The sequence below is a fragment of the Rutilus rutilus genome (genome assembly GCF_951802725.1).
Source record: "Rutilus rutilus genome assembly, chromosome: 12".
NCBI lineage: Eukaryota > Metazoa > Chordata > Actinopteri > Cypriniformes > Leuciscidae > Rutilus > Rutilus rutilus.
In genome coordinates this window covers 11648380-11661322 of record NC_140217.1, presented here as the reverse complement: position 1 = coordinate 11661322, position 12943 = coordinate 11648380, and the positions used below count along the sequence as shown (strand labels likewise).

At 38.4% G+C, this 12943-nt stretch overlaps 1 protein-coding gene across 1 annotated transcript; it reads left to right on the top strand.

The window, feature by feature from the left end:
* Positions 1-373: 373 nt before the first annotated feature.
* Positions 374-5571, top strand: ackr3b (atypical chemokine receptor 3b). The gene is made up of 2 exons (XM_084425355.1): positions 374-518; positions 3698-5571. Exon 2 carries the CDS (start codon positions 3746-3748, stop codon positions 4829-4831), a length of 1086 nt encoding a protein of 361 aa, XP_084281481.1. The 5' UTR covers positions 374-518; positions 3698-3745; the 3' UTR covers positions 4832-5571.
* Positions 5572-12943: the final 7372 nt, after the last annotated feature.

The following is a 12943-nucleotide window of genomic DNA, read 5'->3' as shown; positions in this document are numbered from 1 at the left end:
ATATTAATTGTTACAGCATTAATGATAGTTATAAAGTGTTATCTTGAATAGTGCAAAGAATGTTTATACAAAAATCTTGAGAATATATTACATGAAGCACATTTCAGCCTGTGAAACTGTGGAAGTCCTCAATGAAACTTTCGCATGGATAGGCTTCTTTGATTTCTCTAAACAACTCTCGTGCGCAAACAAAACACAAAGGCGTATTTTTATATTCGAACAGTCTTTTTTGTTTATATCGCTGTTTAAAATGGGAGTGGAAATCCGATGTGTCGCACGTCCGCTATTCACATTGTTGTTGGACAGAAACTTGAAGTGATTCACTTTTCCGATAGCGTTCGGTAGGCGTTGCTCGCAGCACTATATATCAGCAAGTGCAGTCAGAGCGCAGAGGGACAATCACGCCATCCTCTCGTACGGATAACCACGAGACTTTAACATTTTCTCCAGGCATCGGAATCTCGATACCAAAGTTCTACGTTTAAAAGTCAGGAGCACCAAATCAGACCACAAGGATTGTAAGTTAATTTGTACGTCTTGTTTGTTGTGTGCACGTGTTTGTGTGAGAGATTTTAGTTTTTAAATGCAGCCTTTTCCATAGCCTAGGCTACTCGTACCGGACCATGATACACTTAAAACTAATTTAAGGTGTTACAAGATATCAGTTTTAAATGCGGTCTTAAAACCTCAAGTAACTTTCTCTAATTCTACACTTAGAAAGTTAAGGTAGCCGACTTAAAAATATCTCTCTTAACAAATTTACCGAGCCCGAAACTCTCAGATGGTGGTGTGGATAAGAAGTGTCCAATCCCGCGGATTGTAAGGCTACCAACGTGAAATCCGATTATATTTAGGCTAATGTAACAAACAAATGAATGCTGTTTTAGAATAAATGAATTTAAATGCACATTTTAAGAGTAGGATATGCATTGTGTCTACAGGGTCAGGTAAAGTGACTATTTTTGTTTCTCATCTCTTTCGAGACGCTTTCGATCTTTTTTGTTTTCTGGAGCAAGAATCAGTTCCTGTGAATCCATTAATTTAATTAATTAATCCTTTTCTTTTCTTTTTCTTTCTTTTTTGGGGAGCAAAGGGTTTAAGTAATGCAGTATTTAGCTACTTAAACTGAAACTCTCCCCTTCTGAAAATGTTGACTCAGGCTTCTTACATTATTTTATTTAGCATTATTCTGTCTATTTATGAACAGAAACATATTAATATTTATATAAAAACATATTTCTCTTTTTTTTAATTCAGTCCACACTTACTGTAGGTACTCCTTATGTAATGTGGGACATCATTTATTTAAATTCCCATGGTATATTTTCCTTCCAGTTTCACGATCAGCATGTTTTCGAGGGATTTGTTGTTACTTTTCCCTGCACTCACATTCAGTACAGTGAAGATTTCATTCTTTAACCGTGACTGATAATTCCCTTATTTCATGCTTGCAGAACACTTTGGAGTGAAACAATACTGAGTTTCAAGGGAACTTTAAGACTTAAAGAGAGAGAGAGAGAGAGAGAGAGAGAGAGAGAGAGAGAGAGAGAGAGAGAGAGAGAGAGAGAGAGAGAGAGAGAGAGAGAGAGAGAGAGAGAGAGAGAGAGAGAGAAGGGGAAGGAGGGGGCAGCACGGAGAGTTGCTGTGTCCGCACAGCTAAGTCTTTGTGCGGGCAAGTGTGCTTGATGCCTGGGGCCGTGAGATCAGGTGAGGGGGCCGATGTGTTTGAGCAGTGTAAACGCAACAGTTTTACAACAAGGCTGGGGGACGTGATGGTGGTGCTTGGGGCCGTCTGTAATGGACCATCACATTTTATGGCACCTGATTTTTTCAATTGCACCTGGTAAATCAGGTCAGAGGTTTACGCTGCCCTCTCTGTCTCCCTAGTCTAATGATGTCAGAGTGGAAAGCTATAAAATAAGTCTTTGTTTTGGAGGCGATTGAGGATCTTGCAGTAAGGATCACACGATGCATTAAGAGCAGCTGTGTCTCTTCTCATATTTCTTTTAATGAAATTAAGGTCAGGCGCTAACCGTGTTCAAGGGTCAGAACCGTGGGTTGATTTGGAATGAAAATAAACAAGCCTAAACTCATTCTATCATCACTTGATGGTTCTTTAGCAAAACACAAGTTTATATTTGTATCTTTTTTTTTACGCCAGGCCAATTGTAAACAGATATTTTGTTTAATATTCTCCATCTTTACTTAATAAATGTGAAAGAGCATAACTGTGTTTATCATTTCTGCTTCACTGCACAAAGTTTTAGTTTTAAAAAGCATGCTTAAGTGTGCCAGTTTTTTTTTCTATTCTGCAAACCCTGGGGGTTGAAGATCAAAACTGTGTGATTAGAGATGTGTGTACATCTGTGTTTGAGAATGTGTAAATGGTAAAAACTTTGACACAGCGCCAGTCTGGTGGTTCTCTGTTCTCTTTAGCTTTTGTCAGTTCAAAGCCTGGCATCCAGTCCTCAAGCTGAGCATATCATTTTGAGAAAAGAACCTTTCACCCCTCTGTGTCGCAGAGGGAGCAGCAGCCGCCCATCCTCCCCTCTGTCTATGACTTATCTCACTTCTAACAGGCATTAGTCTCTCTCTGATGCCTTCAGGAGAGTTACACTCTGCTCTCTATCATTGTACTCACTCGTCTGGCCTGTTGGTTGTGCTGAACTTTTTTGTAGATCCTTAATGCCTCCCATTTGCCATGGATAACTACTTAGCTTTTCACTGGGTCACTGCATGACAACTGAGGTCTGCCAGTAAGCTTTTGCTCAACCGTCTGAGTATTGCTGCCAGGCATTTAGTCCTTATGTTCAGCAAAGCAGTACAGCTTAGTCTTTGATCACTGAATCACGTTTGCTTTTTTGTCATTCTAGTCTGATATTATTACAGTTAATACAATGAAGAAACACTAAAACAAATTCTGAACAAAACTGCTTCACGGCTCAAAGTTATTTGCAAAACCTTTGTCCGCTAAATCAGTCATTAAGAGCGTGGTGCAGCAAATGTGCAGAAACGTGGACGTGCAGACTGTATGTTTAAGGTCAATACATTTTTTGTCAAAATTTGACCTTTTTAAGACAAGACAAGGGTGGATCATATTGTACAATGTCATGTGGTGCGACTCCCCAAAAAGATAATATTTGTGAATAAGATATCCCTAATATTTGAAATAAAAAACGTAACATTGAGAATTATATTTAGAACAGTTTTTGAAAATAATGATTAAGATGTGTACAATTACATGTATTCAAGGTGAAAGAAAAATGTTATTACCTTTTGCTTGATGGTTACACTACATTACATTTTTAGTCAGTAAATTGAAAGTTTTCATGAATAAGCACATTTCTAAGAATTTGGAACATATTTTAAATATATATTTTCCTTTTATTAAATGTGGACACCCTTATTTGACTCATTGTCCCTTCCCTCTTTGATTTTGTGACCATTTAAATTTATTCTTAAATTAAGCGCAATCCAGTAAGCCTGGGAAATAAACCCAAAAATCCTCTTAAACAGTACAAGGTCCTGCTCTCTGACAAGGGATCCTGGTGTGTTCGACATGTTTCAGATTATGTGTGTTTTATAAATAAACGTTCTTTGTTTTACATTTTTCTGTCCCTCTGAGTTTAATTAGTCCCGTTCGTGTTTTTTTTCTTTCTGTCTACGTGTCATAACAGTGGCTCTCTTTTTGTTTCAGGTCACAGCCGTTGCGTCCCAATAGCGGCAATAACAAAGACGTGGCAAGATGAGTGTGAACGTGAATGACTTCAGTGACATTTTGGATGCACTGGGCGACCTTAACTTCTCTATTGACGATAATGTCTCCCACGTGGAAGTGTGTCACAGCACCTTCAGCCAGAAGGCATTGCTCTACGCCCTCTCTGTGCTCTACATCTTCCTCTTCATCATCGGCCTCGCCGCCAATGCTCTGGTGGTGTGGGTGAACGTGCGATCCGAGAGGAAACGTTACGAGACTCACCTGTATATCCTCAACCTAGCCATCGCTGACCTCTGCGTAGTGGCCACTCTTCCAGTCTCCATTAGTTCTCTGCTTCAACTCGGCCACTGGCCCTTTGGTGATGCCATGTGCAAAATTACACACCTGATCTTCAGTGTCAACCTTTTTAGCAGTATCTTTTTCCTTACATGCATGAGTGTGGACCGCTACCTGTCTGTGAAACTTTTTGGAGACGGTCCCAGTCAGAGTAAGAGAAGGACCAGACAGCTAATCTGTGTGGGCGTTTGGCTGCTGGCACTCTTTGCCGCCCTCCCTGAAACATACTTCCTCCAGGCTGAGAAATCCAGGTATTCAGACAGCATTGTATGTAAGTCTGTTTTCCCAGCAGACACCACTAAGGAGTGGACAGTTGGCATCCAAATGAGTTTCTTCATGCTCGGCTTTGCCATTCCCTTCCCTATAATTGCTGTGTTTTACGTCCTCTTGGCCGGTACCATCCAATCCACAGCTGACCAGGAACATCGCATCAGCCGTCGCCTCGTCTTCACCTACATTGTGGTCTTTCTAGTGTGTTGGGTGCCCTACCATGGAGCTCTACTGCTTGACACGCTAGCCTTTCTCAACGTGCTGCCCTTCAACTGCACTCTAGAGAACGCTCTCTATGCAGCACTGCATCTCACCCAGTGGTTCTCCCTCCTTCACTGCTGCTTGAACCCCATCATCTACAACTTCATCAACAAGAACTACCGCTACGACCTCATGAAAGCCTTCATCTTCAAGTACTCTACCAAAACTGGCCTTGCTAGGCTCATCGACGCCTCGCATGTGTCTGAGACTGAATACTCCGCTGTGGAGAACCAGGGACCATTATGAACGTTCTATGATGGTGTTGATCAACACCAGCTCTGCAAAGCTCAGAGATAAACAGGGAACCGTCATGTAAATCTCTCTGTACTTTGAGTTCTTGAGGCATAGCAAAATTTGAACAGCAATGTTTTGTACAATAGTGGAACAACTTTGTACACATACAGTTTGCTTAATCTTTATAAACAGATGAATGTTTATGCTTTTTGTACATTATTATTACAGTTATAAATGTATTGAGAAAGCACTTGTATTGATTTGATTTGTAAGCGTATTAGCCTTGTAAGTCTAGCTAGGCTTTTGTGTCAGTGAAATTGGTGGAAAAGGTCCCTCCCTGTCCTGGAGCCACAGAGAGACTCATATAATCCGTTCTCCACTTATCAGTGGCTTTCGTACATCTGCCGGAAAGACTAAAGATCACATTTTCATACACAATGTGTAATGTACAGTTATGTCTGGTAGAATGGAGGGGGATGTTGAAAACCCACACATTTGAGTGGAGAGAAGCAAGTCCAGATCAAGATTAGATGTAGCTATTGTAAACTGATGTTATGCTGTTTGCTATGCTTGTGGGAAATGATACACTTTTTTTTTAATATAAGTTGTACATTTCAAGAACAATGCTAGCTGCATTTGTAAATGTTTTGTAAATAAAATTATATTTATATACTCAGTGTGTATGTTCAGTGTTTTGTAATATTGTCTGACAAAAATGTGCCGTTGAAATAAAAGATATATAAATATTTTGGAATTCTCTTGAATAGTTTTGTTTTATTTGATTACTAATGAATCCATAAGCACTTACTATTTAAGCATTAGCTTAATAATTATTTTATGTCTTGTATCTTTTGAGAACATGCGTTACTTGTATGCAAGATCATTAGCGTCACAACGGATTATTTAATACATTAGATATCATGAACTAACAATAAACTTGTTTACAGCATTTGTTAATTTAGGTTGATGTTAACTTGATGTTTGTTCATAATACATCAACTAATTTATACAAATACATTTATTACTAATAATGTATTATGATTTTGAAGATGAATGAACATTAGTTCATATATTATGAACAAACATCAAATGAACCAATATGATCATGGATTATTTCATAATACATGACGCATGAATTAATTTTAATGAATTAAACCTTACCAGAAAGTCTTGTCAAATCATAATATTTGGTGCAGTTGTATGAATTTCTAAAGTAAACCATACACATTTATCATTTTTAATTAATTTAGAACTACATTCAGACCTACACATGATCAAAGTAAAGATGTTGAGTATTTACAACTGACCATATGGCTTATATTGCCATGATGAGCAGACATTACTCATTGAGCCTGTGGGCATGGTTCATATGGGTACGGTTGCGTATGCATTCATATGTGCGAGTGTGTGTACTTAAATCTTCAGGGGGGTCCGGCTCGTTCTGTATCTTCAGTGAGTTCAGCTCAGAGAGAAGGGAAGTTTGTTTAATCCATACCAACTGTTTCAGGAGCCTGTTTTCTCTGTTTCGCCTTTGTAGTTCTGAAGAAGTTCCAGGTGTTTGTTTCAAATATAGTCTACCCTGTGTAATTCCCTGCGACTGGGTTTCTAGACAGTGCAAATTAGAGACGGCATTATTATTCTTCCCTTGGAAAGTCCTCAGAAAATGACAAGGCTTATTCTCTCCCATAAAACAAATGAAATTACACCAATTTATGATTTTCACAAAACCTTTAATGTTTTGGAAGAAGAATAACATAACTTGGGAATCCCCTGCATCAAAATAAATAACGTATCATAACCTGACATGTTTATGCGCTCAAGTCTGTGATTTGAGCAGTATTGCTTAATAAATGTAATGAAAAGACAGAAGGGTCTTGTTGCAGACACATTTTTTCTGGTCCAGACTTATTTCAGAATCCCACGTATCTCACTTGGAGGTTTAACTGTTATCACAAAATTATCTTATAGAGTTTTTCTCCTGTTGTCAGTGCTGCAAAAATGTTTTAATGGCATGTTAAATTAGTATGACATTAATCTCATAATGCTGTGAATTCTTCAAATTTTGAGTTTATTTTAAAAATAAAATCAACAATTCTTTATTCCGAAAATCTTTATGATATTATTATTTTAATGACACACTACACCTTCAGGCTATCCAGACTAACATTTATCAATTTCTTTAAACTTAAGTAAGATAAGGATTCTGTTCTTTTGTACAGTCAAACTCTGTTGCTGTCTGGACTTCAGTTTCTGCTGAGTGATACAGAAGAACACCTCTCCAAAGGTCAGACTAATTGAGAATGTGTATGTTTTTCTGTCAATACTGTGATTTATAACATGGGATATTCCCTAAGCTCCTCTTAATCAGAGAAAGGTGGCAATGGTAACACTTTGCCAAAGAGAATGGCACAAGTGAGACAGAGAGAGAGAGAGTGATACAGAGAGCCCTGAGAATCAGACAATAGAGTCGCTTTCGGTGGATCAGTTTACAGGTAGAGAGAAAGTGAAGACTGAAAGGTCATTAGCACTCTAAGGTCATTAATAAACCCTGCTGGGAACCACCCTGTGAGAGAAGCTAATGGGCCATTCAACCACTACACTGTGTTTGGCCTGTAACGCTGCACTGACTCTCGCCGCTTCAATCCTATTGTTTGGTAATGAGACCACAAGTTCAATTTCACATGGTTTGTGTGCGTGCCGAGCTTTTGGGCTGATTGGGCCGAGATGCTGAACCAATCAAAGTTGAGAGACGGGGAGATGGAGAGGACAGATTAATCTGGAAGGATGCGGACAAAAGCGGATATGGAGGTCCACATAATTTTCAGTCCTTGCTGAAAAGAGAAGGGTTGTTTTGGCAGAAGAACAATGATGGGAAGAAATTCATTACAATGAATTATTTTTCTCTGGGCATCAGATACACTTACAGCAACATACAATAAAGGAGATGACGCACAAGTTCCTTTCCTTGGTTATTTATACAAAATTTGCATGCAACCACAGTATCAGTTACTATGTAGTTTCACTCTGTTTAGGCGTTTTAAATGAGGAACAAGGAAGAATGAACTGTGGAGAACGAGGATTAAAAAGAAAATGGAATAAAGAGAAATCGAATATGAGACATGAAAAAAGAGCGAGACACTATTCCCCCCTAGGGTTTTTAAGCAGTGGATGTGGAAACAAATGAGAGTCATTTCTCTTCCTCAACAGTTTTAACTTTCCGCTACACTGATTTCCCCAGTAGAAAAATGTTGATGTCTTGAAAATGAACATTACAGAAAAGGTGCGGTAACATTTATTATTGCTCAGCGAAGGTTTGCTAGCAAAATACAGTCATTCCAATAAGAATCTGTGCGATTGTGAGTTTGTGTGAGGCAAAACATTTTTCCCCATATAGATTTCCCTCATTTTCAATTTGGCCAAGTAAATTCACCATGCTGACCAACAAAAAGCTGCTTGTTTTGAAAGCTGCAATTGACAATGGAATTTTTTTTTTGCCTGTGAAATGTCACTGAAATTTGTGACCACACCTTAAAGAGAACCTATTATGCCCTTGATTTTGTTTTTTGGGGATCTACTAGAATAGGATTTTTAAAAAAAAGTTCACATAGTACATTACTGCAGCACCTCTTCACCTACAGTAGTCTGTCTGTAAATCTCTGTTTAGTTCCAGTCTCTATGAAGCCCCTCCTTCTGAAAAGCACAGTGTTTTCTGATTGGTCGGCTGGACCAGTGTGTTGTGATTGGTCTACCGCTTCGAGCGTGTTTTTAGAAATGTTACGCTTCTTACTATAACCGCAAGTTTCAATACACTACTATTACAACCAGGCCTCGTCCCCTTTTTTTCTATGCATTGGGTGGGAATTATTTAAATGAGGAATATTGTAACATTTACATTCCCGGAAGAAAACTCAAGACTGCAGTCGAGCGTTTTCAGGTAGTTCAGAAACAATGCTTGCTGATATAGAGAATAACTCCCTTTGGAGTGTTCTTTATACTTTGTAACTTTGCAGACCTTTTTCATGCTCAAACTGCAAAATGACATGCTAAAGAAAGTTGAATATGTAAAAAAAGCATAATAGGACCCCTTTAAGAAATGTAGAAAACTCCTGACTTCTGGATGTTGACATAAGAATTTCTTCACACTTTGAATGATTTGCACCAACACGCTTGGCCATGATTCTGTCATACTGTCTAATATGCACTGATGATCTCATTTTTGAAAACAGAATACAAATTTGACCCAGCAGCTGAACAGCAACATAAAACATGATCAGACATTCATTTATGGTTCATTAATGTCACAATTCTGCACTTAACAATTTCCTCTGAATTACTCAGCATTCACAATACTAATGAATATAAGCAGCAGGCTTTGAGCACTGAGACTGTTCTCTGAGTATGTGCCTAGATGTATAAAAGGAAAGCGGGGGCTGCTCATGTCGCTGACAGACGTGTGGGTGGAGTCTGAGTTTGAGTGAAGGGCAGGGGCACTGCTGTTGTTGTGTGGAGAAAAGAGTTCACAGGAGACCCGTAGCATGTGGCTTGAGCCTTTGGCAAAAAAACACACAAAAAAAAAAACACGGCTGAATTTTAGCATGAGGAAAAGGACTTACTCTGGCCTCCAAGACACGGTTCATTTGTGTTCTGAAAGCTCAAGACATAGTCTGAGATTTTTTCTGTCTCCGCATGTTTAAATGCAGCCACGGATTTCATTCATATTGAAATGATCTTACAATGTATGATACAATGGGCAGTAAATCCACCATCGCACACCCAAACAGCCACTCACAACCGAGTATAGGATATGGACAGCTAAAATCATAAATGCATACTATATTTGTGAACTTGAGGGGAACTGAGTTCATTTTTCCTTGAAAAATGACCTTGAGACAAGCTGGTTAAAACTAATTGGAAAAAGTGGCTCAGAAAAATTAGCTCAGTGAAAAGCTCTCATCATTTGTTTGCAGATGCCACCTAGTTTGATATTTTATATCTAATGCAATGAAATTCAGACTTAAATGTCCAAAAGTGTCTAAAGGGGGGCCACTGTATATAACATGAGAGTGGTTGGTATTATATTTCCGGTTACAGTTTGCAATAAGCTTCTATACGTTAACATTAGTTAATGAATAGTTAGCACCATATAATAATGAACCATATTTTTAAAGCATTTATTATCTTTGTTATTGTTTGTTATTATCTACATATATTACATGTTTTAAGATTTTAAGATTTGAAACATGAGTTCATGTATTATCAATGAACTTTAGTGAGCAATAGTATATAACTTATCATTAATGTAGATTGTTGTCCATTGTTAATTCATCATTCATGTTAATTAAAATTTAACATGAGAAGGTTTTTCTGATGAATATCATGTATTAGAACTTCTCATACCCCCAAACCTTTTCCTTTCTTTTTTGCAATCTTCTTAATACAATCATACATTACGTCAGAGAGAGGATTCACTGGTAATGCTGAAAAGCTCACGTATTAACTTGGAACTATTCATCACCCAAACTTTACACACATCCTCATCTGTAAATAACACTCTGGCCAACTGTCAAACCCTCAGATTTCTGCTTTCACAAGCATCACAGTTATTTAAAGAGACAGGTTTAAAGTTCATATGATACTACTTAAACAATTGTGTCCTTCCTGGTCTCTTACTCACTAACTGAACACTCAGTATCTTAAAGGACAAACTGTTTCAAGACAGAAAGAAAAATAGGTGAAAGTTTCATACTCAATGACGCATGTAACACATTTAGTTTCTTACATATCCTTTTACAACGCTCTCTCTTGTTCAGTGTCACACAGCATTAAGGAAACATTACACCTCCAAATCTCCTATAAGGCCAGTTAAACTGGCTTATTCAGGTTCAACGGTTCTTCATTGGCATGCCACCTTTCTTAAAATCTTCTCTTACTATTCTAGCCCTCATTGTAAGAGGGGGGATGGGGGCTTTTGTCTCGATTCCACTTTGTTATCTGGGATTGTTTGTGTCCCATCAGGTTTAACTGCAGCTCAGACTGGCTTATCAGCATTTGGCTATGGTGAGACTCATGTTTAGAGCAGTGGGCAATTGTGATTCCATTGTGGCTGTCCAGCCTCTGCCAAGTGTGCAGGATTGTATGCAGTGCCATTGAGAATCGCTCTATAATGCTTCACTAACTCGCTGGCACACTGAGTGTGGGCACATTCAATTCAAAACAGCATGGCATGTGAATTAAGAACAGGGTTTTGACCTTGACCTATTGCTGTTATTGCAGACTGCTTAGCAAAACTTGATAAAAGTCCACAGGAAAGGGCCACAAAAATGCTAAAGGCCCCGATATAATCACGGCAAAGTTCTTTTTCATTCTTCATTTAGCGATAAAAAAAAAGTTACAAAGAATACATTTGCTGTTAGCGAACATCCCGACATCCCCACGCTGCTGGAAGCGGTATTTATATGAATATGTAAATATACGTGCTGTGCACTTTCCTCTCAATAACTAAATAAACACACAACGAAAGTGACAGTGGTGAGAAAACAGTAGTTAAGAAAGCATCTGATCATAGTATATTGCCTTAAAGCATTTCTGCAGTACTAAACATGAAAAAACAGTGTCAGCGTTGCTTCCTATTAGAATTACAACTTTTCTTCTATAAAGCAGCTCTCCAGTGTCATATCTTACCTCCACGTACTGGACAGAAGATGGAATGAACTGGAGAACATTTCCACGTCAAAGAAAGTGGAGCTTCAGAGAACACCTATTACGTAAACGCCATCGACCAATGGTATTTCAAAGGTGTTTACCAGACTTTTCTGGAAAGTTCGCTTTGCCAAGCTGTTTTGAACTCCCAAAACAAACTCCAAACAAAGTTTGTTTTGGCCTGATTTTGTTACAAATTCTAAATTCATTCTATGATTTAGCTTGAAGTATATCATGGCTTAATGCTAATCAGTAAGCCTTTATGAGCAATCAGTATTCTAAAATGTTTAAAGTCCGCGTGAACCGGAAGTTGCAAACGACTTTTCTCCAGTGCTGTGACGTATTTCCCAGTGAAAAGGAATATTGAACAGAGGGCAGGGTTTTACTCTAGCGCTCCTCCTCTCCATCTCTCGCTCATTACAGACTAACGGTTTGAGGGGAGTGGTTAAGCGTTTCCCAAACCAAGCCGTCAAACATACGTCATCAGAGAAGGTCCTCCAAGGCAGAGGGGAGGGGCATTTTCAGACTTTGATTAAAGATTACAAAGCCAAAAATTTTTTTTGTGTGGATTGACTTGCATGGATGAATTGTTCACCACAAAACTAACAATTTAGGCAAACAAAGTAAATATGGTCAATTTTGAATTCATGTGGACTTTAAATAAATGATTTGTTTGTGTGATCTATTTACAACACAATAAAATTAACATTCCATTCCGTTTCCACATCTACAGTAACACTGTAGCTAGATGCATGCTAACCTTAAAGGGATAGTTCACCCCAAAATTCAAATTCTGTCATCATTTACTTATCCTCATGTTGTTCCAACTCTGTATGAATTTCTGTCTTCTGCTGAACACAAAAAGAAGATATTTTGAAGACTATGGGTATAACCAAACAGTTCCATAGTATGGATTTTTTTTTATTTAGAAGTCAATGGGCCCCATCAACTGTTTTCTGTTTCCTTTCTCGACATTCTTCACTGAGGGTGAGTAAATGATGACAATTATTTTTAAACCTGCTAGCTTACCACAACATTCTTGCTATGCTAATGAATGCATTTACGGATGGACTGTTGAACCTAGTAATGAGTGACCTTGTACTAGAGACGGGACCTGCAGACTGATTCTCTAAGGAGACTACACCTCAGATCAGGTGTAAGAAATCTGTTGCCCCAAGCAGTCTGTGGACATTCAACACCAAATCCCAGCACCTGGACATCTCATTCTCTCTCTTTCCTCCACTCTCGATCTTGGTTTCTATTTTTTTCCTGTTCTTCTCATGTTTAAGATCTGCCTACAGCTATGAAATGCCGCAATATCCCATCACATTCTGAAGCCCTGTTTCATTTTTAAAAGACAATCATTGACCTTTGGGATCCCACATAAAGCTTCTTGTGTTAACTTTGCATTTCAAGATTGGTATA

What these genes read in the sequence shown, in the direction of transcription:
- ackr3b (XM_084425355.1), top strand. Translation starts at nt 3,746, where the DNA reads ATGAGTGTGAACGTGAATGACTTCAGTGACATTTTGGATGCACTGGGC.